Consider the following 27,303-nt stretch of genomic DNA (forward strand, 5'->3'; position numbering starts at 1 on the left):
ACAGTATGTAGATTGGCCAACAAGAGGTGAGGCCATACTGCGATACCAGGTAGTAGACTAGACAGGATTGAGGTACATAAGGAGGAGGTGTTGGCAATTCTTAAGAGTGTGAAAATAGATAAGTCCCCTGGGCCGGATGGGATTTACCCTAGGATTCTCAGGGAGGCTAGGGAGGAGATTGCAGAGCCTTTTGCTTTGATCTTCATGTCGTCATTGTCTTCAGGTATAGTGCCGGAAGACTGGAGGATAGCAAATGTTGTCCCCTTGTTCAAGAAGGGGAGTCGAGACCATCCTGGGAATCATAGACCAGTGAGCCTTACTTCTGTTGTGGGCAAAGTTTTGGAAAGAAATATAAGGGATAAGATTTATAATCATCTAGTGGGAAATAAATTGATTAGGGATAGTCAACACGGTTTTGTGAAGGGTGGGTCGTGCCTCACAAACCTTATCGAGTTTTTTGAAAAGGTGACCAAAGAGGTGGATAAGGGTAAGGCAGTTGATGTGGTGTATATGGATTTTAGCAAAGCGCTTGATAAGGTTCCCCATGGTAGGCTATTGCAGAAAATGCAGATGCATGGGATTGAGGGTGATTTAGCAGTTTGGATCAGGAACTGGCTAGCTGATAGAAGACAGAGGATGGTGGTTGATGGGAAATATTCAACCTGGAGTTCAGTTACAAGTGGTGTACCTCAAGGATCTGTTTTGGGGCCACTGCGGTTTGTCATTTTTATAAATGACCTAGATGAGGGTGTAGAAGGATGGATTAGTAAATTTGCTGACGACACCAAAGTCAGAGGAGGTGTAGACAGTGAGGATGGATGTTACAGTTTGCAGAGGGACATAGATGAGCTGCAGAGCTGGGCCAAGAGGTGGCAGATGGAGTTTAATACGGAAAAGTGTGAGGTGATTCACTTTGGTAAGAATAACGGGAGTACAGAGTATAGGGCTAATGGAAGGACTCTTAGTAGTGTTGACGAGCAGAGAGATCTCAGGGTACGTGTGCATTGCTCCCTGAAAGTTGGCACCCAGGTTGATAAGGTTGTTAAGAAGGCATACGGTGTGTTAGCTTTTATTGGTAGAGGGATTGAATTTCGGAGCCGTGAGGTCATGTTACAACTGTACAAAACTCTGGTGCAGCTGCACTTGGAGTATTGCATACAGTTCTGGTCGCCACATCATAAGAAAGATGTGGAGGCATTGGAAAGGGTGCAGAGGAGGTTTACCAGGATGTTGCATGGTATGGTGGGAAGGTCTTATGAGGAAAGGCTGAGGGACTTGAGGTTATTTTCATTGGAGAGAACAGGGTTACGAGGTGACCTGATTGAGGCATACAAGATAGAACATAGAACATTACAGCGCAGAACAGGCCCTTCGGCCCACGATGTTGCGCCGACCAGTTAAAAAAAAACAACAACAATGACCCACTAACCTAAACCAATCCCTTTTCGTCCATAAACCTGTCCACAGACCTCTTAAACGCCCCCAAACTAGGCGCATTTACAACTGCAGCAGGCAGGGCAAAGATGATCAAAGGAGTGGATAGGGTGGACAGTGAGAGCCTTTTACCTCGGATGGTGATGGCTAACACAAGGGGACATAGCTTTAAGTTAAGGGGTGGTAATTGTAGGACGGATGTCAGAGGTAGGTTCTTTACTCAGAGGGCAGTAAGGTCGTGGAATGCCCTGCCTGCAGCAGTTGTGGACTTGCCAACTTTAAGGGCGTTCAAATGATCAGTGGATAGGCATATGGATAACATTGGAATAGTTTAGGTTAGAGGGACATTAGATTGGTTCCAGTGGTCGGCGCAACATCGAGGGCCGAAGGGCCTGTACTGCGCTGTAGTGTTCTATGTTCCAAGATTTTCCAGTCCAAAGATGTGCAAGTTAGGTGTATTGATCGTGCTAAATTGCCTTCCAGCCACAAAGATTCCTGTTCACTATAACCCTTTGTTATGGATGGAGAAAAAAAGGTGGGATATCTGTTGAGTGTCAGGAACAAAATTTATGTTTAGTGATTTTCTTTGTTGTGAATGTTATCAATGAACATGGAGCAGACTTTCAGGTAAATTAAATCAGAAAACAAAAAGTGATTTTTTTTCACACACAATTCCAAAATGTAAACACAACAAAGCACTTACTCCTTTCATGTAGGCAAGCGCACACAAGATTCTAGATAGAATCTCAAGAAACAAATCTCATTCAGATTAAGTCCTTTAAGATGTACATAGTGCAGTCCTCAATGCATTCTTTGGAGTTGAACTGAAGTTGGAAGTCTCTGGATTTTGGAAGTTATGATCAGGTTTCAAGGAGGCAAATCTTTGCAAGTGAAAACCAATTAGTTTCCTCTAAGCTGACTGGTTTTCAGGCAGGGTTTTGCTCTCCTGACTAGAGGAATGGTAAAAGTAAAAGTTTATTTATTAGTCACAAGTAAGGCTTACAATAACTCTGCAACGAAGTTACTGTGAAATTCCCCTATAGTCCCTATTGTCCTGTTGTCTTTAGACTGACTGGTTTCTAAGATTTGTTATCTGAAGATAGTTTTGATCACACGATCAATACTTCTATTATCCACCCAGATTGGCTTGGAAGTCCAAAACCATTGCTGCACAATGGAGAAAATGGGTGGGTTATTCACACCTTACGATTAACTGGTTTCTCAGTTTTTTTTTCAGTATCAAGCTTTGAAATAGTGGGCAGAGTTTTACAAGATTGTTGTCTAAATGTTGGGTGGGCATGAAACTGGGAGAGTTCCAGATACGTTTTTTTGGAGGCCTAATCTTATGCACTCTGTCTTTAAAATTTTGGGTGAATCTGTTTCTCGTGACAGAAGGCATTGGGCAGGACTTAATATGTTTGGCAGCTTGTAGAGGGAGGTATTGTGCATGTGCAAACCCCTGATGCTGCATATGTGCATTAACAGTAGCAGGAGTCTGACAGACAAAGAGAGCTGTCAGGCCCCTACGACTGCAGGCAGCCTCAAGTAATACCTGGCTCCCTGCAATCGGAGGTGGGTGTTGGGGGCACCCCCCAAGATGCAGCCCCCATCACCCAGAGAGATCACGGATCGTCTGCCTCCCCCATTGAATGTTGCCCCAATGCCCTCTCCCACCGTTCACATGCAGAGTGGCAGTGAACCCCCACCATCCATTGGCCCTGCCCCTGACACTGCCCAGTGGGCATTGCCCAGATACCAGGCAGGCATTGCCAAGGTGCTAGGGTGTCACTGCCAGTCTGGCACTACCCAAGGGGCATCCCCGTCTTGCCTTCGGCCTTCCCGGGAGACCTCAATGACCTCTGGTTCCACTGGCAAAGCCAACACGACTGTTCCCCATTCATGGGAGCAAGTATTTTCCTCAGCGGAGAGAACATCTCCTGGCAAGGCCATAAAAGCAAGCGAGTCCAGATGATTGAGCACCGGGCTCACTAAACACATTCAAAATACTATTTTAATAAATTTAAGTAAATTAACCAGCCTCTTGCTCATTCCTGATGAAAGGCTGACAGTGTCAGAAATCTGGGTGTAGTAGAATAATGCCAGTCACGAAAATCGGTGCCATTTGCGCTAGCTGCTCTACACTCGATTTTCAGTATTTTTTGGAAATGGGCATAAAGCGGTAATGCAATTCCACCCTGTGTGTCTGAAAGTCTGTTCATTTTGAATTTTAGATAAGTCGACAACAAGAGAAGGTATGAATTCCACAGATGGTTTCCTCTTGGTATGTTTATATAAAGGGGGCACTTCACCTGTGGTTATTCATAGAACACAGAAGTGTACCGCACAGGAACGGGCCCTTCGGCCCATGGTGTTGTGCTGAATGTGACACCGAATTAAACTAATCCCTTCTGCCTGCCCTTGGTCCATATCCTCTATTGCTTGCATATTAAGTGCTTTTCTAAAAGCTCCTTAAACACCCCTATTGTATCTGCCTACACCACCACCCTTGGCAGTGCATTCTTGACACCCTACCAATCTCTGTGTAAAAAAAAAACTTGCCCCTCAGCTATTGTTTGCACTTTCCCCATCTCTGCTTAAGTGCATGCCCAAGGTCCCTGATATTCAGTCAGGACCCTTCTGGAAACTGGAGATCATTGAGTCTATGCAGAAATTGAAAATGTCCCCTTACCCTCAGCAGCCATCACATCAGCCTTCTAATGTTCATTTTTAAAAGAAGGTAATCCCAGAAATACAATCCATATTTAATGTTATGAATATAATAATCTTTTACTGGACATGACACCTTTGCTTCTTGTTTCTGAAAAAATTTGAATCCAACTTGTCAATTTCCTTTGAACCCTATGAGCTTTTAATTTTCTGACCAGTCTGCTTGGTGGGGTCTTGTCAACACCTATTTAGGTTGCATCAAATGTACTGCCCCTACTGACCCTTCTTGAGACCTTCTCAAAAAATTCAATCAAGTTCAAGGCATGACCTCCTTCCCCAAACCAATCCATGCTGACTGTTCTCAATTAGTCTGTGCTTCTGCAAATTATTATTTGTACTGTCCCTGAGAATTTTTAATATGCCCATCCCCCATCTTAGGCTGACTGGCCTGTAATTACATGTCTGTTCCTTTTTAAACAATTGAACAACGTATAGCAATCCTAAAGTTCTCCAGCGCCATACCTGAAACCAGACATAGTTTGAATGTTATAATCAGAGCTTTCCATTATTTCCTTCCTCGCTTCATTGAACAACCTGGGATATATTTCACCTGGCCTAGTAATTAAAACACCTTAATATTTAATATTTATCATTTATCTAGTCAAATATTTCACAAACCTCTCTTCCTTTTTCACCACTATCTTTGTTTTACCCTGACTTTCATTAACAACCATGCTTATGCCTTCCACCTGCACTCAAAAGTTTTTGGTCTTCAAATGGGTCATCCTTTTCCTTAGTTACCCTCTTGCTCTTCATGTATTCTTAATACATCATTATCTTTCCTTGATTTTACTTCTCAGAGTTTGCTTGATTTTCCTTATCAATATTTAACAAGCCCTCTCTTTACTTTCCTAATTTGCCTTTCTAATTTCATCCCACGCTCTTTTAGTAATATTGAGGTTTTTGGCATCTGTGATATAAGCTATTTTTTTCAGTTATCCAGATCTGTATGGTTGTTGACATCCAGGTGGCTAAATTTGGCTTCCACTCTTTTTATAAGGAATATATTTGTACTGAAACCCCACCCCTCCTTTGCAACTTTGTTGGTATGGCCAAGGTTCTGGAAATATTTCCCAGATGAGCCATTGCCTGATTGGTTGCAGAGCAAGATACAGTCTTTTGCAGCTTGGTCTTTGTTTGGCTGTCTGGTGGTTATGCATTTCCCTTCTGCCTGGATACCTTTAATCTGTGGAATGGCTACCTCTCGAAACAGGCAATCCATGTAGCTCCTAGACTCACAGAGCACTGCAGTAACACAGGCTGCTGCTCAAGCTCTAAAACATTGCACATGTAGTTATCCAGATTTTTACTGGAGTTTCCAGATGGAACAGAATGTGCATCCCACAGGAATGAGGTACCCTGCCATATCTCTATTTATCAGACTAACTAAACTAAGCTGAAATAAATTGAAGGCTTAATTAAAAAATATATTCAATAGCTACTCAACAGTCAGCACTTTTCCTTGTGCTGACATTACTTTCGTTTTTTAACCTCATTCACTGACCCCCATGCCCACCCTGCTCTGTGCTTACCCAAACTCCTTCACATTTGTGTCCTTTACTTCCTGGTTCTTTTTATAAAAATTTCAGCAATTTGCAAAATTGGCCGCACGGCTATCAGAATATATAACTTAGCAAATTACATTTTAATTTCGATAAATATACAGTAAAAAGAGCTCAGACAAGTTCAGGTAATTGGAGAACTTGTGAAGAACTCAAGCATGCTTGCTGCTGAATTATTTCTGCAATGCTGCCTTTCCCTGTTTGTACAGTTTCTACTGGGATATTTAAATATCCATTTTTCTGTTGCATGTGGACAAAGTGAGAGTTCCACATCAAAAACACTTCAAACAGAGATTTCAAATTTAAAGATATTCATGTACATGTATATATTACATTAGTGTACAAGTTTTGGACAGTGGCGGGGGGGTCTTTCGGGTAAAGTTTTGGACAGTGGGAACCAATTGTTTTGCAATTCCTCTTGAAAATTAGCTAATTGAATGTTTAGTAAAAGCCCACTGATGTAATACATTGTTCAAATATTCAGCATCAAACTTTGTTTCTGGATCACCATGCTTTATGGTTATAATAACCATTATACTGAGTGAGCTTTTTTTCATTGGTGTAGTCATGTTCTAATAATTAGAAACAAATTCTAATGGATTATTCTCATTTGTAATTTCCTGTATCCTTCCCTTAGTTAAACAGTGACTCAGCAACAGATGATGCTGCTCCAAACCATGTGGATTCTCTGCTGCACTTAAAAGACACAGCAACCAATGTGGTGTCTGATGAAACACCACTGCCCAGAGCTGAGACCCCAAATTTAGAGACACCTCTTCCAGATAGCGCTAACAACCAGCTGCCTGAGGTGGGAAGCAATGTGGGCAGAAATATGGGTTGGTGCATGGCTGATTTGGGATCTTTCTAATGACGTTTATTCCTTTTATATTTCTGCACTGAAAGTTGATCAAACATTGCAGATTCACAGAGCCATATGAAGTTTTAATATTTTAACCTGTGACAGTATTTATTCAAGATGTGTCTATTATAAAATCCTTAAAGGATTGTCTTTAGATGCATGAATTGTTTGCATGGGTTAAAAAAATCCTTTTTTATAAAGATTTAAACAGCACTTTTGCAGAGATACAATTTAAAGAAGAAATTTGCATTCTGCCTTGGTTAATTCTGTGGTCTTCAAGGGTGGTGGTGATTTTACTAAATAACTAATCCTAGGAAATCTGATTTATGGGCTTGGCAATGTTAATCTTTTCTTGGCTTTGCATTTGCACTTTGATTGTGGGTTGAAATTTTCGGTACTAGCCTCAGGCTTGCTGTGTTAGCATATCATCCATGTCACCTCTCCTTAAAATGACAATGAATAGGCCTATGAAATAAGGCTGGTTAGTGTCACCTTTGGGGCTAAACCTGATTTGTAAGTATAACATTCCTTTCATACTACATTACTAATATTAATTTGATCATTTATGTCTGGCAGCTTTCAATTGCTTATTTTTAGTTTCTAAATATTGCAACTAAAATTCCTACTAAATTTATTGCTGTTATTTAGGCATTTGGGCATAGAGCTTAAACTGAATTCTTTTTACTTTTATGAAGGAAAGTATATTTTCAAAGTGCAAGGTGATAATGCATATGGTTAAACATTTCGCATTTTTTTCCTATTTGCATTAAGTGTTTACGAATCAATTTAGGCATATGTGAGATGGGGAATAAATCTTTCTATCCAAACAAAGTGCCTCAAATCAAATTTAACCAATGTGTAATTTTTCACATTCCCATCTCAAATATTGAGAAAGGTTGCTAACTTGGTAACTATTTGTGCTAAATTGTGAGACAGTTTCATATTGTTGACTTGTATCAACTTGAAACAATGTATAGACTAATCAAAGTGAAGAACATTTGAACAGTTGTGGCAGAGGTGACAAAACCCCAAAACAGGTGGGCTTTACATTATTTTGGCCAATGACAAGGTAGATTTTTATCCTTGAGACAGGTAGCCGGAGTTGGGAAAATTCCCCGCTCAGCCTGTCCACTTTAGGAGAAAATACCTGTCAGAAAAGGATCTTCATTGTGGGTGGGTGCAAACTGGAGTCAGGCCAATCAACCTGGGAAAATGTTCAGGGGCTGTCAACTACCATGGCAGGCAGCCTAAAAGACCCACCTTGGTGCTGTGAACTTTGTCTCAATTAAAATTTAAAAAGGCCTTCCAGCCCTAACTTCTGACAGCCGTCCCTTCCCTAGACATTCCTCAACCACCCTTGCCAAGGAATGGCACTTAGAGACATAGAGTTTACAACATGGGAACAGGCCCTTTGGCCCAACTTGTACATGCCACCCTTTTTTTTAAAACCCCTAAGTTAATCCCAATTGCCTGCATTTGGCCCATATCCCTCTATACCCATCATACCCATGAAACTATCTAAATGCTTTTTAAAAGATAAAATTATTCCTGCCTCTATTACTACCTCTGGTAGTTTGTCCCAGACTCTCACCATCCTCTGTGTGAAAAAATTGCCCCTCTGGACACTTCTGTATCTCTCACTTCTCATCTTAAACCCGTGTCATCTAGTTGTAGACTACCCTACCTTTGGGAAAAGATATTGACCATCTATCTTGTCTATGCACCTCATTATTTTATAGACCTTTATAAGGTCACCCCTCAGCCTCCTACGCTCCAGAGAAAAAAAGTCTATGCAGCCTCTTCTTATAACTCAATCCATCAAGTCCCGGTAGCATCCTAGTAAATCTTTTTTGCACTCTTTCTAGCTTAATAATATCCTTTCTATAATAGGGTGACCAGAATTGCACACAGTATTCCAAATGTGGCCTTACCAATGTCTTGTACAACTTCAGCAAGACTTCCCAACTCCTGTATTTCAGTGTTCTGACCAATGAAACCAAGCATGCCGAATGCCTTCTTCACCACTCTGTCCACCTGTGACTTCACTTTCAAGGAGCTATGAACATGTACCTCTAGATCTCTTTGTTCTGTAACTCTTCCCAACGCCTTATCATTATTACCCATGGGGTAGCACAGTGGTTAGCACTTCTGCTTCACAGCTCCAGGGACCTGGGTTCGATTCCTGACTTGGGTCACTGTCTGTGTGGAGTTTGCACATTCTCCTCATGTGTGGGTTTTCTCCGGATATTCCGGTTTCCTCCCACAGTCCAAAGATGTGTGGGGGAGGTTGATTGGCCGTGCTAAATTGCCCCTTAGTATCCTGAGATGCGTCGTTTAAAGGAATTAGCGAGTAAATATGTAGGGAAATGGGGTTAGGGCCTGGGTGAGATTGTGGTCGGTGCAGACTCAATGGGCTGAATGGCCTCTTTGCACTGTAGGGTTTCTATGGGTCTATGATTAACTGAGTAAGTCCTGCCCTGGTTCAGTCTTCCAAAATGCATCACCTCACATTTGTCTAAATTAAACTGCATCTGTCATTCGTCAGTCCACTGGCCCAATTGATTAAGATCCCATTGCAGTTGGAGATAACTTTCTTCACTGTCTACTATGTCACCAATCTTCATGTCATCTGCGAACTTATTAACCATGCCCCCTATATTCTCATCCAAATCATTAATATAAATGACAAATAACAGTGGGCCCAGCACTGATCCCTAAGGCACGCCGCTGGTCACAGACCTCCAGTTTGAAAAACAACTCTGTACAACCATGGGATCCAGGGTGAGGTATCTAAATGGATACAAAATTGAGGTATCTAAATGGATACAAAATTGTATCCATTTAGATACCTCACCCTGGATCCTGTGCGATTTAACTTGATGCAACAACCTATCATGTGGTACCTTGTCAAAGGCCTTGCTAAAGTCCATGTAGACAACATCAACTGCACTGTCCTCACCTACCTTCTTGGTTACTCCTTCAAAAAACTCAATTAAATTTGTGAGACATGATTTTCCACTCACAGAGCCAAGCTGACTGTCCCTAATCAGTCCTTGCATCTCTAAATGCCTGTAGATCCTGTCTCTCAAAATATCTTCCAACAATTTACCCATCACACATGTGACACTCACTGGCCTGTAGTTCCCAGGCTTTTCCCTGCAGCCCTTTTTAAACAAAGGCACAACATTTGCCACTCTCCAATCTTCAGGCACCTCACCCGTGACTATCGATGATTCACATATCTTGGCTAGGGGACCTGCAATTTTCTCCCTAGCCTCCCACAACGTCCTGGGATGTACTTCAGGTCCCAGAATTTATCCAGCTTGATGCGCTTTAAGACGTCCAGCACATCCTTCTCTGTAATATGTACACTCCTCAAGACATCACTATTTATTTCCCCAAGCTCCCTAAAATCCATGCTTTTCTCAACCGTAAATACTGATAAGAAATATTCATTCAGGATCTCACCCATCTTTTGTGGATCCACACATAGATGATCTTGTTGATCCTTAAGAGGCCCTACTGTCTCCCTTGTTACTCTTTTGCCCTTTATGTATTTATAGAAGCTCTTTGGATTCTTCTTTGCCTTATTTGCAAAAACAATTTCATGTCCCCTTTTTGCCCTCCTGATTTCTCTCTTAACTCCTCCTACATGGCCTATAATCTTCAAAAGATTCACTCGATTCAGCTGCCTATGCATGTCATATGCCTCTTTCTTCTTCTTGACCAGGGCCTCAATATCCCAAGTCATCCAGGGTTCCTGACTTCTGCCAGCCTTGCCCTTTACTCTAAGAGGAATGTGTTTACCCTGAACCCCGGTTAACACACTTTTGAAAGCATACCACTTACTAGATGTCCCTTTGCCTTCCCACAGACTCCCCCAATTAACTTCTGAAAGTTCCTGCCTGATACCATCAAAATTGGCCTTGCCCCAATTTAGAATTTTAACTTTTCGGCTAGACCTATCATTCTCCATAGTTTTAAAATAGCTAACAGAATTATGGTCACTGGTCCCAAAGTGATGCCTCACTAACACTTCTGTCACCTGCCCTTCCTTATTTCCCAAGAGGAGATCAAGTTTTGCCCCCTCTCTATTCAGGCCATCCACATATTGAATGAAAAATTCCTCCTGAATACATTCAACAAATTTCTCTCCATCCAACCCTCTAATACAATGGCTGTCCCAGTCAATGTTGGGAAATTAAAATCTCCCACTATTACCACCCTTTTTTTTGGGGTTATCTGTAATCTCCTTACATTTTTGCTCCTCAATTTCCCGCTGACTGTTTGGAGGCCTATAGTACAATCCTATCAAAGTGATTTCCCTCTTATTTCTCAGTTCTACCCATATAGACTCAGTGGCCGAACCCACGGATATATCCCCTCTCAGTGCAACCATGATGCTTTCCCTAATCAAAAGTGCAATTCCCCCTCCTCTCTTACCTCCTGTTCTATCTTTCCTATAGCATCTGTACCCTGGAACATTAAACTGCCAGTCCTGTCCGTTCCTTAGCCACGTTTCAGTAATTGCTATAATATCCCAATCCCACGTACCCATCAATTCTCTGTGTCCATCTGCCTTGCCTGTCAAGCCTCTTGCATTGAAATATATGCAGTTTTATCTGGACTTCCCTTGTTCTCTGCTTTGCTTTTGATCTGTCGGTACTAGGATTACTGACACTGTCCTTACTAATTAATGTGCTCTTTTTAACTTCTGTGCTGTCCTCAAACTTCCCTTCTGTCTCCCTACTGCTTTGGATCCCGCCCTCCTGTCAAACTAGTTTAAACCTCCCGAGTGGCTCTAGCAAATCTCCCTGCCAGGATGTTAGTCTCCCTCCAGTTCAAATGTAACTCATCCTTCTTGAACAGATCAGCCCTTCCCAGAAAAGATCCCAAAGATCCAAAAATCTAAATCCCTGCTCCCTGCACCAGCTCTCAAGCCGTGTCCATACACTGTGCGTAATAAGGTGTGGTTTAAAAATACTTTTTAAACAGTCATTTATTAGTAGCTTTCCAACTTCTTAAAAAATCTCCCAGCCCAATTAAAGTGTTAATCATCCGTAGAGTATAATATTTCAATAGCTGAATCTTTTATAAATAAACTTGTTGAAATTGACAACATAGATCCAAGAGCCAGAGCTGTCAATCATATTTTCTTTGGGGTTAATACTCTAATGTATTAATAATCTAGCCTAGATTGGCAATTTTAGCATGAACAATCCATCTAAGCTGTTCATCCTTGTACTGTGGGAGGAAACTGGAACACCAGAAGGAAATCCACATGGAGAATGTGTAAACTCCACACAAAAAGTAACCCAAGGCTGGAATTGAACCCTGATCCTGGCGCTGTGAGGCAATAGTGCTAACCTTTGGATCAATTGGATTGTCAGTTGGACTTTATTTGTAGTCCCAAGCCAAGGCATAAGCAGCATAAACATTGCCAACATTTAGAAAGTCAAATTCTACTTTCTCTTGAAATTTATCGGCTGTTCGTAACTTATGACAAGACTCCATTTTTAAAATTGCATCTTAGTATGTTAAAATGTTAGTTTTGGATATTTAAAACCTAATCGATCGATGTAGTTGTGAAAATATCATCAAAAATTTATGCTTGGTGCTATATTTCTAGTCCTGTATTTGATTGCAGGATGCCAGTGTAGCTCTGAAGGATGAACTGGCTAACACTGTTGGTGAAGACACAGTTTCAGATATTAACCAAGAATCCTCAAAGATCCAAGAGAATCTTATTCCTGGGAGTTCCCCAGAGTCCATCTGTGATGAGGATGTCACCCTTGCACTTAAAGAGCTTGACGAGAGATGCGAAGAGGAGGAAGCAGACCTTTCAAGTCATTCAAGGTATTAATTCTATGTTACCCAGCTAACACAGAGAAAGAGTGTCAAATATAATTATTTTTTCCAAATCGTGAATTACTTTTTATTGTTACATTTGAAATTGAAAGAGTAATAGCCATGTATTTACAACCCCATTATAGTATATGTAATGGGCAAGATTTTGCAAGTATCAGAGAAGGGGCATCACTCATACTGACTGACAGCAAAGAAAACCACCCACAAAGATTTGGCCTGCTCTAAAGCATCGGTTTTCCAAACTAATCTGGCACCATGTGTCACATGTAGCAACAGTGATGTCATTAGGGAGGCTGTTCAGTCTATCGAGTTGAAAAATTCTCTCAGTCAGAAAAGTCAGGAAGTTAAAGGAATTTAGAATTCACTCTTTAATCATTTTGCAAGAAATTAAATATAGATTGGGGCATACATATGGAATTAAGCTAAAACATCAAATTTATAAAACAAGTTTTATTATCTTAATGGCTTTTTTAAATATTGTGAAGGAATGCCACTCCACACTTCTAAAATTACCCTTTTGGGGCCAGATGGGTTCTTCAGCTGTAGTTATGACTTTTAGTTATGCCATTTTAAAAATTCAGGTACCCTCTATTCGACAAGTCTTAGCAAAGACACTTTTTTTTACAGCAACTATAAAGTTGAAGTTGGCATCAACTTACTTATTCTGTGTTAATTCATGTGCAAAGACCATATACCCTGTTGAGAAATTTATCACTTGACAGCAACTTCCAGATTTTCATATTTAGCTGCGCATGTGCAGGCACCAGGTATTGCTGTCAATTTTATACAGTAATGACGGTGAACATTTGAAGCAAAATTCTGGGCTAGTGTAGATTAATATTTGAATCTGGTGGTAAGAATAGAAACATACACTGTTTTTAATCAAGGTTATATAATATGGTCATGGTATTGTGTGGAGCTGATGATGTGGCATTAGTTTGATGTTTACTACAGGATAAATCGTAATAATCAATACAAACATCTTTAACTCCTTTCAAACAAGTGACACAGTGTTACAACCAATTTATATTTTATGTTCTCCATTGAAACCATTCATACGTGATCATAAAAATAATTCTGATTGCATTTCAGTGTTTTTGAAAGAAATAGGGTCATTAGCATTCACTGTTAGGATCACATAACATATGAATTCTTACCTCTGTTCTTTTTGATCTGAGACAGTGTTCTACTGAAAAGTAGAACTTGGATTTAAAATATTGTTTATGTGGTACTTTCCAGCTTAGCTGTGTGTTTAATTTGAGCAAGTGTTTTTCCAGAAAATTATTGCAATTTCTCTTCAGCACTTTTATCCCCAGTTCTCAGCATTAATCTTTCAGTTTCAGAACACTGTGGTTCTTTTTGTCTTTCATGTTCTTTGGTCAATCCATTACCACTGCTCTGATGGGAGTATTTGTTCCAGTCAGATGTTAATCTCTGGTCAGTAGGATCTTTACAGCAAAAGGTACACAACCTGCTTGAAAGTGATAAAGCACAAGCTAAAACTCGAAAGAAGCAGAAGTATTGAGCATAGTATGTAGAAATACTGCCCATCTTTGGATCATGTTACTTCAGAAGTAATAACCAAACTTAGTGTTCCATGTCCACTTAGAAAACTAGGGGGAAGAGCTTAGTGTCATGCACAGTCACCTTTTAATAATGGCTGAAGCAGAAATAGCCGCTGGCTATTTTTGCTCGGACCTGTGAGTATCAATATAAAATAGTTTCCTATTAGAACATCTGCTCTATGTACCTGTTGGATTGAAAGGTACTATGGAGGCCTTGTTTTGTGATGAATAGAGCATATATTCACATCTGCGCAGAAGTATTTGAAGGGGCTATGCACTGCAAATAAAAAGAGCTATGCAGAACAACTAAATTTTAAATTGAGCCTTGCTCATACCGACACAATGTTTGTTAGTTGATCCTTTGAGTTGATCATAAAATTACTTATTTCTCTGCGGAGTGACTATGGATTTCAAAGAAGGTTGATCTCCTTTGGTACAGATTTTAAAAGGAGGCAACAAAAATACAGGTTCCAAGCATCCATTAGGCAAAGCTTTTGTAGTTGTTTCTGAGATGTGGGCATCACTGGCTAGGTCAGTATTTATTGCCCATTGTAACTTGCGCCCGAGAAGGTGATGGCATGTTGCCTTTTTGAACTGCTGCAGCTCGCGCAAAAACACCCACAGTGCTTTTAGGAAGAATTTTGACTGAGCACCAATAAAGGAAAGGTGATTAGTTCCAAGTTAGGGTGGTGTGTGATTTGGAGGGGAACGCCCTTGTCCTTCTAGGTAGCAGGGGTTGCAGATTTGGAAGGTCCTGTCGAAGGAGTCCTGATGAGTTCCTACAGTGCATCTGTAGATTGTACACATTGCTGTCATGGTGCATTGGTGGTGGAGGGAGTGAACATTGGAAGTGGTGGATGGGGTCCCAATCAATTGGACTGCTTTGTCCTGGATGATATCAAACTACTTGAGTATTGTTGGAGATACACCCATCCAGGCAAGTGGACAGTATTCCATCATACTTCTAACATGCATTTTGGATGGTGGACAGACTTTGCAGAGTCAGGAGATGAGTTATCCTCTACAGAATTCATAGCCTCTGACCTGTTCTTGTGGCAGTAAGAAGTCTGACAACACCAGGTTTAAGTCTAACCGATTTATTTGATAGTAAGCTCACAAGCTTTCGGGGTCTGTCCCTTCGTCAGGTCCCTTCGTCTTTCACCTGACGAAGGGACAAACCCCAAAAGCTTGTGAGCTTACTATCAAATAAATCGGTTGGACTTAAACCTGGTGTTGTCAGACTTTTTACTGTGTTTACCCCAGTCCAACGCCGGCATATCCACATCATGACTACTGTTCTTGTGGCCACAGTATTTATTTGGCTTGTTCAGTTCAATTTCTGGTCAATGGTAACCTCCAGGGTGTTTGTATTGGGGGATTCAACAGTGAAAATGCCATTGATTGTCAAAGGGCAATAATTAGATTTTCTTTTATTGGGGATGATCATTACCTGATACTTGTGTGGCAAGAATTTTGCTTGCCGCTTATCAGCAAAGCCTGAATATTGTCAAGTTTTGGCTGCATATATGGATACGAATTGCTTGTATCTGGGGAGTCACAAATGGGAACATAATACAATCTCTGCAAACACTCTCACTTCTGACATAATGCTGGTGGAAAGGCCATTGATTAAACAGCTGAAAATGGTTGAGCCTAGGACACTGCACTGAGGAACTCCTGCAGCAGCGTCCCAGGACTGAGATGATTGATCTCCACCAATCATAATCATCTTTCCTTGTGCTAGATATGACTCCAGTGGCTGTGAGTTTTCCCTTTTGTTCCTATTGACTTCCATTTTGCTGGCACTCCTTGAAGCTACATTCGGTCTCATGCTGCCTTGATTTCAAGGGCAGTTGCTCTCATCTCTCCTCTTGAATTCAGCTGTTTTGTCCATGTTTAGACCAAGGCTGTAATTAGGTAATGATCTCAGTTGCCTGGCGAAACACAAACAGCGCATCAATGAGCAGTGTATTGCTGCAAATGGAGGTCAACCTCTTTCCAAGGTGCTTTCAAGAAGAAAATGTTTAAAGAAAAATATTACAATTCCAAAGTGCCTTTTGCAAATTCTGAGATCCAGTAGCATTTCAGAGCTAATGAAGTACTTTGGAAGTGTTGTCATTGTAGTAATGCAGGAAAACAAGGCAGCTCTACAAACAGCAATGAGATAATATATACTGGCAAACCAGAAGAATTCCCTGCTCTTGGAATAAGACCATTAGATATTTTAATCCAGCAGATCAGATCTTCCAAAACTTTTGCAGTATACCATTAAAATGTCAGCCTAGATCATGTTTCTAGAGTGAACGTGGTTCACATCATTTAATTCTATTCCTTGAGTTGGTGATTGGGATAATGAAGGAACTTGCATCATGTATTAATGTACTTGTATTAGCTTAGCATTTACAGGATGCAACTAACTGGTTTGTTGCATCAATACATATGTATACCTTCCACTTTGAAACATAAATTATCCTCCTGCAACCAATTCATGAGGGATCACCTTGGTGACTGAAATTGAGGGTATTTGCACCTTCAGAAGAACATTTTTTTTTCAATGTCATAGTGTCACTATGGCATGGATGTCAGCTTTCTGTAGCCCAACCTAAACAGTACCATTCCCCTATTCTGAACCTGTAACCCTGCCAGTTTATTTCCCTCAAATACCATCCAATTTCCTTTTGAAATCATCCATCACTTCATAAAACATGAGATATAGGAGTAGAGTTCGGTCAGTCAGCCTATTGACTCTGCTCTACCATTCAGTCATGGCTGATAAGTTTCTCAACCTCATTCTCCCACCTTTTCCTTTAATCCGCTTACCAATCAAAAACCTGTCTACCTCTATGTTAAATACACTCAATGATCTGGCCTCCACAGCCTTCTGTGGCAATGAATTCCATAGATTCACCACCCTCTGGCTGAAGAAATTCCTCCTAATCTCGGTTTTAAAAAGTTGTCCCTTTATTCTGAGGCTGTGGCCCGCGGATCCTAGTCTTACCTACTAATGGAAACACCTTCCTCACATTCTCTCTATCCAGGCCTTTCCGTATTCTGTAAGTTTCAATGAAGTCCCCCCTCATCCTAAACTGCATTGAGTGCAGACCCAGAGTCCTCAAACGCTCCTCATACATCGAGCTATTCATTCCTGGAATCATTTTTGTGAACCTCCTCCAGACCCTCTCCAGGGCCAACACATCCTTCTTTAAATATGGGGCCCAAATGGCTCACAATACTCCATGTGCGGTCGGACCAAAGCCTTATAAAGCCTCAGCAATACATCTCTACTTTTGTATTCTAGTCCTCTCAAAATGAATGCTAACATTGCAGTTGCCTTCCTAACTACCAACTGAACTTGAAAGTTAACCTTAAGAGAACCTAAACTAAGACTCCCAAGTCCCTTTCTGCTTCCAATGTCTGAATTCTCTCCCCCATTTAGAAAATAATTGACGCCTCTATCCTTCTACCAAGGTGTATAACCTCATACTTTCCCATATTGTACTCCATCTGCCACTTTTTTTCTCACTGTCCCTAATCTATCCAAGTCTTTCTGCAACCTCCCCGCCACCTCAATACTACCTATCCCCCCTACTATCTTTGCATTGCCTGCAAACCTAGCCACAATGCTCTCAGTTCCTTCATCTAGATTACTGATGTATGAAGTGAAAAGTTGTGGTCCCAACACTGACCCCTGCAGATCTCCACTAATCTCTAGCCACCATCCTGGAAAGGGCCCTTTTATCCTTACTCTCTGTCTTCTGCAGTCAGCCAATCTTCTATGTATGATAGCACTTTGCCTCTAAAACCTTGGGCTTTTATCTTGTTCAGCAGCCTCCTGTGCGGCCTTGTCAAAGACCTGGAAATCCGAGTCGATAACATCCACTCGCTCTCCTTTGTCTAACCTGCTCATTACCTCCTCAAAGAATTCTAATAGATTTGTCAGGCATGACCTCCCCTTGATGACATCATGCCGACTACGCCCTATTTTACCTGGTTCTGCTTCCATCACTCTTGTAGGCAGCAACTTCCAGGTCATTAATCACTGCTTTCCCTCCGATCACAAGAATACATGAAATAGAAGCAGAAGTAGACCACCAGGTCTGTTCATTCTGCCCCTCATTCAATACAATCATAGCTGATTGACACAGATCTCAACTCCTTTTTGTGCCATTTCCCCACAGCTCTGTTACTTGATCCATCAAATATTTATCCACCTCCACTGAATGCTTCTAATGATCCAGCCTCCACCACTCTTTGGGGCAGGGAATTCCAGAGATTCAGCAGCCTTTGCAAGAAGAAATTTCTATGCACCTCAGTTTTGAACGACTGATTCTTTTTCTTTATCCCTGCATCTCTTGCCCTAAAGCTTACATTTGTCTACCTTAGCCTGGGATTGCACTGAAATGCGACCCCTGTACAAATTTTGATCCTTAATCCTTGAAAGGAGGTCAGCCTCCTTTATCCTCTGGTTTTCCAGAATTTGCTTCATTCATGGGAAACTGCCAGAAAAACTTGGGAAGACATTCTGATCATGATGGGTCTGGATAACAAACCATACTACTGACGGGATTGGCTTGTTGCCAATTCGTCCATTTGACTCAGTATTTGAATAGTTACAAGTATGCAAGCCAAAACAAGAACCCTGTGCCCCCTGGTGGAGTCCAAAAGATTTGCTGCCTTAGGAAAAAGTGACTGCACCAGATGGTATGTAGCTGGGTTTAGTAACGTTGATGGCAAGGATAGCAACTGTCAGTTACATTTTTATGATTCATGTAATACATGACATTACATTAAACTAAGACTCATGCAATGCTTCGTATTCTCCTACAGTATGCTTTTTAAGGATCTGGAAAGGAAGAAGTTCTTTGTGCCACTCGGTCTTCCTTTTCTTCTGCATCCACTGGCCTTTTAAAACCTAGGCTTTGCTGCACCTAAACACTTCTATTTGATTTATCTCTTGGCACACACTTTTGATGTTCTGCACTGTCTTGTCAAGATTTATTATAAAATTGCTGCAACCCTTAGATGAGAGATCTTAAAATTTGGCAGTCACTGCATTACAGCCTTCCTGTTTGATGTTAAAATAGAAAACCAAGCCATTTAAGGGCAAAATTCATGCCATTTTCTCGGTACTGTTGTGAAATGATTGTTGTGGCTCTGCAACAATTGGAAGCAAATTGTTTTGAGATCTCTCATTGTTTTTTGTTCTGTGTGATTATTTAATCCCATCATCTTTTCTCACCAATGTGAAAGATAAAGAACAAGTGATTAACTTCAGTATATACATCAAGTGCAATAAAATAATTCACTGAGTAAAATGAATAAAATTGATTGGTATGTCAATTAACAGCAAAAGATAGATGACCAAGAAGAAATGTTAAGGAACTTGACAGTCGTGAATCCCATTAAATTGATTGTGCTTGCAAATTGACATTTTGATGCATCCAACCTCTTGAAACAGACCCTACTTAAGATAATTAAAAATACTGTCTACGGCAGCAAAAGGTCTGTGCCTTTTCCAAGAGAAGCATTTCACTAGTGCATGCAGCTACCAACTGCGTCTATATGCAGATAATCTTCCAGCTAACGCAGAGTAGCTGTTCGACTGCACTTGAAACAAAGTGCTGCCTAACATTTGTAGAAATGTTATCTGCATTAAGCAGGAACAGTCTCAGATATATTTACTCTGCATGCTTTGTAAGAATATTCAGTAAACTTGAACAGTGAGTATATATTTTTGTAAATTGAGTTATTATTTGGGTAGATTTCCTCCATTTTCTAGCTTTATCTGGAACAAAATATACATTGAGGGGAAATAAATATATTGGCATGTCTATCAATTTCACAACAACTTTTTAGTAATGATTTTGGTTTAAGAATAATTTAATCAGGTTATTGATTTTACGAGTAGTAAAAGATTCTGTAAACTAATATGTAATTACATTGTTCTAATCAAATATGATAGAAGAGGTTGCACCTAAAAAAGGATTAAATTAAATTATGCTCTCCACTCTGCAGCATTATTGTCATTTATTACTGTGTGCATTATTCCTTCAGGCTTTTCATGGTATTTCTGCACCAAAATTTTAAAAAGTTTTAACATTCAGAGAATGCCCTAAATGTCAGTGGCTGTTTTTACTTCTCAAATGTTGATTAAATATTTAACATTAGAATGCTTCTGCAGAGACGTTGTGTGATTATGTATGCGCCTATAGGAAAAATTATAAAAGGCTATCCTTATTCTCCATTATAACTGATCGGAAACTAGTAACATTGCAATCATGGCTTAAGGAATGTTCCCACGCCTTTTTAGAGCTCCTTGCTGCCCAGAATTATAACACTGGCATCCTTTAGGCCAGAGAAGTGGGAACACTGACTTCTCCATAATTGGTGTCAATATAATCTACCCAGGCTGTGCTGAATGTTGAGACTAATCCCAGCACTTTTTTATGAGTTAAAATGACAGCTGATGTCAGGTTTTGCATGTTTCACCCCTTCCAATTTGATAATCCAGTATTTTGTTACAATAATTATCTACTGCCAAAAGTAATATATTTATTAAAGTGAACATTTCTTAAGTTATGTCTATAGTGTGCTGTTATTTTCAGAAGAAACAACCAAAAGTTGCCCTGCAGCTGATGATTTTGGATTTAGAAACTGAATTTCTTTTGAGACTTTAATGAGATGTTTTCCTAAACAATCTATGCAAGGAAATATTGTGTGCCCCTGCATATTCTTGGAATTGAATTATTAAAAAATATAACTAACCATTTCATTTCCAGTGCAGCACTGTTTGCCAGCATAATCATAAAAGCATATTGGAATGAGGCTTCAGGATTATAATATAAAGCATCAGTGATGTTGGTTTTCCAGACATACAATGGACTATCAGTTATAGAGTTGGTTTTCTACCTAATTTAGATGCTTTGCTTTGATCAACTATTTTGTATCTTTTTTTCAGTCAAGATGAAGGAGACCAAGAAGGGTTTCCTGAGATTCAAGCCTCACCACCACCATCACCTTTCCTGTCTGCTATCTTGTCCGCTTTCCAACCAGTGGCTTATGAGGATGAGGAGGAAGCCTGGCGCTGCCATGTCAACCAGATGCTGTCAGATACAGATGGATCCTGTGCGGTGCATACATTTCATGTGTTCTCTAGACTGTTTCAGGTCAGTAGTCTATTACCTGATGAGAATTTTTTGAGGAAATGACAGATTCAGGAAGTGCAGTAAATGTAACAATGAAGTTTTCTTTACTTAAAATTATTGAAACTGAATTTGTCAGTTGGAATGTTCTAACTGACATTCTATAAGTCATCCATAATTAACAATGATATGAAAATATTATTGAAGTGAAAATAGTCTAGACTATCTATATATTTCTGGGTGTCTCGGCCTTTTGAATAAAAGTATAATTTAGGTAAAATTAAGTGTCTGCAAAGTACAGGGCTTCCCCTTTAAGCAATGTTTTTGGAATATTTTACAAATAGTGTCTTCAGACAAGAGTTGCATTAAGGGGAAGAAATTTAATATTTCCCATTCTGAATGGCAAAATTATGTTTATTGCAATATGACTACACCAGTTTTATGTTGTAATCAATATATGAGGCAGGTCCAATAAGTCATGATCTTATTGAATGGCGGGGCAGGCTCGAAGGGCTAGATGGCCTACTCCTGCTCCTATTTCTTATGTTCTTATATTCTCTAATCCTTTCGTAATATCTCTCATTGATGCAGAGACAACAACAATCTTTATCGTAGAAAAATGATTCACTGAAAAGTAATCAGCCAAAAACTGGATTATGAGCCAGAGGAGGTGCTAATAGAAGGTGTGGTAAAAAGCTTGCTCGCAGATGTAGGTTTTGCAGAGGATTTTAAAAGGGTGAAGAAAGGTGAGGAAGCTTAAGAAAATTTCAGGAGCAGGTCTGAGCACCACTGTTAGACTGGAATGCACAGGACACCATAGTTGAAGGAATAGAGTTTTGGGGAATTTGTAAAGCTGGAGGAGGTTCATACTAGACAGCAGGATCAATAGTTGACCAATTGGTGTTGGTGGGAGTCTAGTCAGGGGTGTTGGGGTAAAGCCAGGGGCATGGACTGCAGTCTTTAGGTCGGAGGGAATTCAGGGGGTGGGTAGATCAGAGACTGAATGCCCGTGACCACTGAAGCGTTTGCCAACAGGAAGGGAACAGTCTTGCCTGATGATTGTTGAGCGATGTTCATTCATCCATAGCGTCTGCATGGTCTCCCCAGTGTAGCAAGAAGCATGGAATGCGGGCATTCAGTCTCTAATCTTTGGGTAAGCGTTCTCCAAGGCGCTCTTCATGACACACAACAGCGCAGTCGCTGTGCGGAGACTGATAGCCAAGTTCTGCACACATGAGGACAGCCTCAACCAGGATCTTGGGTTCATGTCGCACTATCTGTAACCCCTGTGACTTGCCTGGGTTTGTAAAATCTCACTTACTGTCCTGTCTGGAGACGATACACATCTCTTTAACCTATGCTAATGCTATCTCCACTCAATTATTTGCATCTTTAAGATTTGAATAGCACATTAGCTGTAAAGACTTGCATTCTAATCAGTATTCTGTAAACTGTGTGTGACTTTATATGCCCTTCTCTGATCAGAACCTTCCACACGCCTGACGAAGGAACACCATTTCCGAAAGCTTGTGGGATCTCTATCAAATAAACTGGTTGGACTCTAACCTGGTGTTGTGAGACTTCTTACTGTATGACCTCCCCTGTAGCCACTGAGGATACAAAGATTCCTCTCAAGGCCCCAGCAATTTCTTCCCTTATCTCTCTCAATATTCTGGGGCATACCCCATCAGGCCCTGGGGCTGTGTCTACTCTAATGCTTCTCAAGAACCCAATACCTCCTCCTTTTTGATCTCAACATGATTCAAGCTATCTACATACCCTTTCCCAGGGTCATCATCCACTAAGTCCTTCTCTTTGGTGAATACTGACGCAAAGTACAAGTTAAATAAACAGCTAGTATTCTCTAGCTGTTCATACTCTGTCAACAGAACCCCTTATTTGATCCAATCTATGTTACTGCTACCCACTCGCACAACAACTAGATCCTTTCTCTCTCACTTCAAGTTTCCCTCCAGCCCTGACGAGATGTCCTTAACCCTTCCATTGAACAGGCAACACAGTCTTTGGGACTTACACTCTCGGCTGCAGAAAACCAAATCTATCCCTCTAACTATACAGTCCTTTACACAACTACATTCCTGTTTTACTTCCCTGCCCCCACTTGATTGGCTCCTTGTGCCACAATGATAAGTTTGCTCATCCACTCTACAGTCCCAGCACATCCATAAAAGCTGTACGCTTGTTGGATAATTGTAGGGGCAGAGACTGCATGATTGCTACTTTCTGTATCTCCACACCTGCCTCACTCTGAGTTACACCCTCCTGTCCCTGACCAAAAATACCTAGCCTAAGACATGTGACTGCCTCCTGGGACAAAATGTTCAGGTAATTTTCCTGCTCCCTGATACATTAAATATTGTGGAGGCAAGTGTGTCCCATCCAAGGCTGAACTTTTGGACTTTTGGGTCAGAAATTGCACAGAAGCTGTGGGGTGAGGTATGGCGGTGTTCAGGGTGAAGGAATAGACCTGTATTCATCAGCAAATGGAAGCTGACCCATGCATTTTGGTGTGCTGAAGCAACATGTAGATGAGAAAGAAAAGGGACAAGGTTACGCCATTGGTAAAAATATGGGGTGAGAAGAAAAGCCATTGCTAGAAATGCTCTGGAAATTTCAGTTAGGTAAGGATGATACCGCTAAATTGAACAATGAAAAGTTTATCAGAGAAGCGTAGTATGGATGACCGTATAAGAGACTCCAGAGGGTAAGGAAGAACAAGATCATGATGAAGAGATAATGCAGTAGGTGCACCTGACTGGATGGGTCCAATCATGCTGACAAAGATATTCATGAGATCCTCATACCTGTCGACATTGAGAGTGAAGGGCAAGATTTTTATGGAGAGAGTAGGAAGTGCAGAAAAAGTAGGTCATCTTTGCTCTCTCGGATTGTTCTGGAATAGTGGATTTGACAGAGGAGAATGTGGTCCAAAAGGTCCATAGTCCAGCCAAATCTAATATTGAATACATAAACTAATAGAGTACCATCTTTTTTTAAATTTAAATTTGCGGGACTTGAGTGCTGCTGCCTGGATCAGCATTTATTGCCCATTCTAAATGCCCTCCATTTCAGAGAGCATTTGAGAGTTAGCCACATTGCTGTGGTCCTGGAGTCACATATAGGCCAGACCAGATAAGGACAACAGATTTCCTTCCCTAAAGAACATCAGTGAACCAGATAGTGTTTTTTATGACAATCAACAATGGTTTCGTGGTCATCATTAGACTTATAATCCCAGATTTTCATTGAATTCACATTTCACCATCTGTTGCTGAGAGATTCAAACTAGGGTCCCCAGACCATTATTCTAGATCTCTGGATTGCTAGTGCAGTGATAATTCCACTGTGCCACTGCCTTCCCTGATTTACACTATAAGTTTAACATTGCTTTGAAGCCAAAATGGCTTTGCACCAACCTACATAAACCTTGTGCTGATGTGAAAATGTTTTAAATTTTCATATATGATGTTAATAACTAATTGCTTGTTTCTACAGAACATTCAGAAAAAATTCTGTGCCATAACTCATGATTCAGTCAGTCATTTGGGGGACAGTCTTCAGAAGATTGGATCGAAATTCAAGAGCTCATTGGAAGTAATGATGATGTGTTCAGATTGCCCTACTGTGTTTGTGGATGCTGAAACTGTAAGTTTTAGACTTTTACTGCAGTAAAATTAGTAAGTTGTATAAAAATGGCACAAGTTAATTTTTATGTTATAAAATGCAATGGCATTTCTCTCATAGAATCAGAATGGTTACAGCACAGAAGGCAACTTTATCACATGTATTCATAAAGCTCTATCCTAGAAAATGTAGGTTGCATTTCTTTACAGTATTTCGTAAAAAATGTTTGCTAGTCATACTTCTGAGCCTTCTGCTAGTTTCTTCCAGTTTAAGTCATGTGTAAACTTAAACAAATTACATCCTTAATTTCTAATGCTTCAACAGTTGCCCATGTAATGAGAATTATCAAACTGATCCTTAATGACATGAAAATGCTGCCCAGCTTCTCCACTAAGTGCTGACTACAAATAAAGTTTTGTTTCATAAAGTCTGCTTGCCTTCATCTCCAAAAATGATCTAGAATGATATTACTGGACCACTGGTAAATTTTGCAATTCTGCTCTGTAGTCCAGATCCTGGTCATCTACGTATAGCGTATTACACTTTTATATGTAACATACATTATCATTCATAAGTTTCTAATGACATGCAAGTGAGATAAGCACTTCCCTAAGGAAGTCTATGGCACTGGCTCAGATCAAGATGAAACGTTTTAGGGGAACAAGTGGGCTGCACAGTGAAACACTGATTAGCACTGCTGCCTCACAGTGCCAGGGAGCCAGATTCGATTCCAGCCTTGGGTGACTGACTGTGTGGAGTTTGCACGTTCTCCCCGTGTCAGTGTGGGTTCCCTATGGGTACTCTGGTTTCTTCCCACAGTCGAAAAATGTGCAGGTTAGGTGGATTGGACATGCTGAGTTGCACTTTAGTGTCCTGAAATGTTTAGATTAGGGGGGTTAGCGGGGTAAATATGTGGGGTTATAGAATGGGATACTCTGTCGGAGAATCGGTGCAGACTTGATGGACTGAATGGCCTCTTTCAGCACTCTAAGGATTCCAGGAATTCTGTGAGCAGATAGGAAACCTTGCCAAGTTTCTGCAAGAAATTGAAACAGAAGAAAATTCTGGAAGAGATGGAACAGTCCATATCTTTAAGATGCCAATTATTTTTCTTGGTTTCTTTATTTCACTTTCTTTAAGATCTTTCTTCCCAACCTCTCCTCCACTGCCACAATAGATTTGAAAATACATCCATTCTTCAGTCCACAAATGAGAAGGCACACAAGCAATTTTTTATCCAGTTCACCACTAGTGTTATTGAACTGGCTATGCAGAGTTGCTGAGGAAAGCTTGCATCCTAGTTTTCCTCCCTTCATGATTTTTGATGTTAACAAGGAACCTGAATTGCAGACACAAGTGTGTTAAACCACTGAACAAGTCTGTTCACCAGTCTCTGACATTTTTTCTTACATAAATATACATTCTAATTGAAGTATATCAGGAGTAAATAATGTACATGATTGTTTTTGCTAATTTTTTTTGCAGCTTGTCTCCTGTGGATTGTTAGAGACATTAAAGTTTAGCGTTTTAGAGCTACAAGAACACTTGGATACTTACAATGCCAAAAGGGAAGGAGCAGAGCAGGTGAGCCAAAGAAACTCTCCTTTTCTTACATTTGCACTTCTGAATTATATATGGCAATCTTTATAGAATCACATTTCCACTGATATTGAGAGCAAACATTTGAAAAGTGTGGAACATTGAAAGTAAGGAAAAACTTGATACTACTGTTTTCTCACACTTCTCTTTTCTCCATTAACCTAGTAATTGGGGCCATATTTGTTCCAGAACACCGAATTGGTGAATGCAACACATTTACCATATCATTGTAAAGAAGTGCCCTATTTATTTTTAGAGTGCTAAATGTTGGGAATGGAAAGTTGAATGAAAATTTAGAATTCGCTAAAATCTGCAAAACAGAATACTCAATTTTTATTTATATAATTTACTGTGCCTGTACTTCATAAGGAAAAGCTAGGTATTGTTTCAATTTTCTCACTATCCCAATCCAAAATCACTTCTTGAAGAGCATATTGGTTGAAGATGCTGCAAGACCATTTTTACCCTGATTTTCTGACATATGGGCCAGAATTTCCTATTCCCTCCTACCAGTGGAATCTTCTGGTCCCACCAAAGCCCATGTGAGAACATCCTAAATCCCAGAGGGGAAACTTGGAATGCAGTTACTTAAACTACTTATTTTTGCAATTTGGAAAAAAGTATGATAAAAGAGATGAAACCCAGTGAGGAAAGGGAGCAGTCTTGTAAATTATTCAAGTAACAAAACATTTATTAAACTTTACAACAATAAAGGCAGCAGTAACATTTACAATTAACTAGAATAATGATTACCCAGACGATATGTTTAAATTAACCCCCAATCTAAATCTCCCTATTTTCCTAAATGCTGCGAATATAATTTCCCCCAAACAACATCCCATAGACTTTAACACTATAAGCCAAATCCAGCAAATAATTACCAGACAGGGTCTATAGCTTTC

General features: G+C 40.3%; 1 protein-coding gene across 12 annotated transcripts in view; it reads left to right on the top strand.

Annotated features, from left to right (window-relative positions):
- Window positions 1–27,303, top strand: part of fryl (furry homolog, like) — a 474,495-nt gene that overhangs the window by 382,815 nt on the left and 64,377 nt on the right. For 10 of the 12 annotated variants that reach the window (XM_080187850.1, XM_080187842.1, XM_080187867.1 and 7 more), the window contains 5 exons: window positions 6,361–6,531; window positions 12,230–12,438; window positions 20,974–21,181; window positions 24,674–24,823; window positions 26,288–26,386. In XM_080187850.1, coding sequence (XP_080043976.1) covers window positions 6,361–6,531; window positions 12,230–12,438; window positions 20,974–21,181; window positions 24,674–24,823; window positions 26,288–26,386 — 837 coding nt within the window. Of the gene's footprint in view, window positions 1–6,360; window positions 7,096–12,229; window positions 12,439–20,973; window positions 21,182–24,673; window positions 24,824–26,287; window positions 26,387–27,303 lie in introns of those variants that run through there. The other 2 variants (XM_080187858.1, XR_013886541.1) reach the window with 2 other exon arrangements.

This window comes from Carcharhinus amblyrhynchos, chromosome 1, assembly GCF_965287045.1.
Source record: "Carcharhinus amblyrhynchos chromosome 1, sCarAmb.v2.hapA, whole genome shotgun sequence".
NCBI lineage: Eukaryota > Metazoa > Chordata > Chondrichthyes > Carcharhiniformes > Carcharhinidae > Carcharhinus > Carcharhinus amblyrhynchos.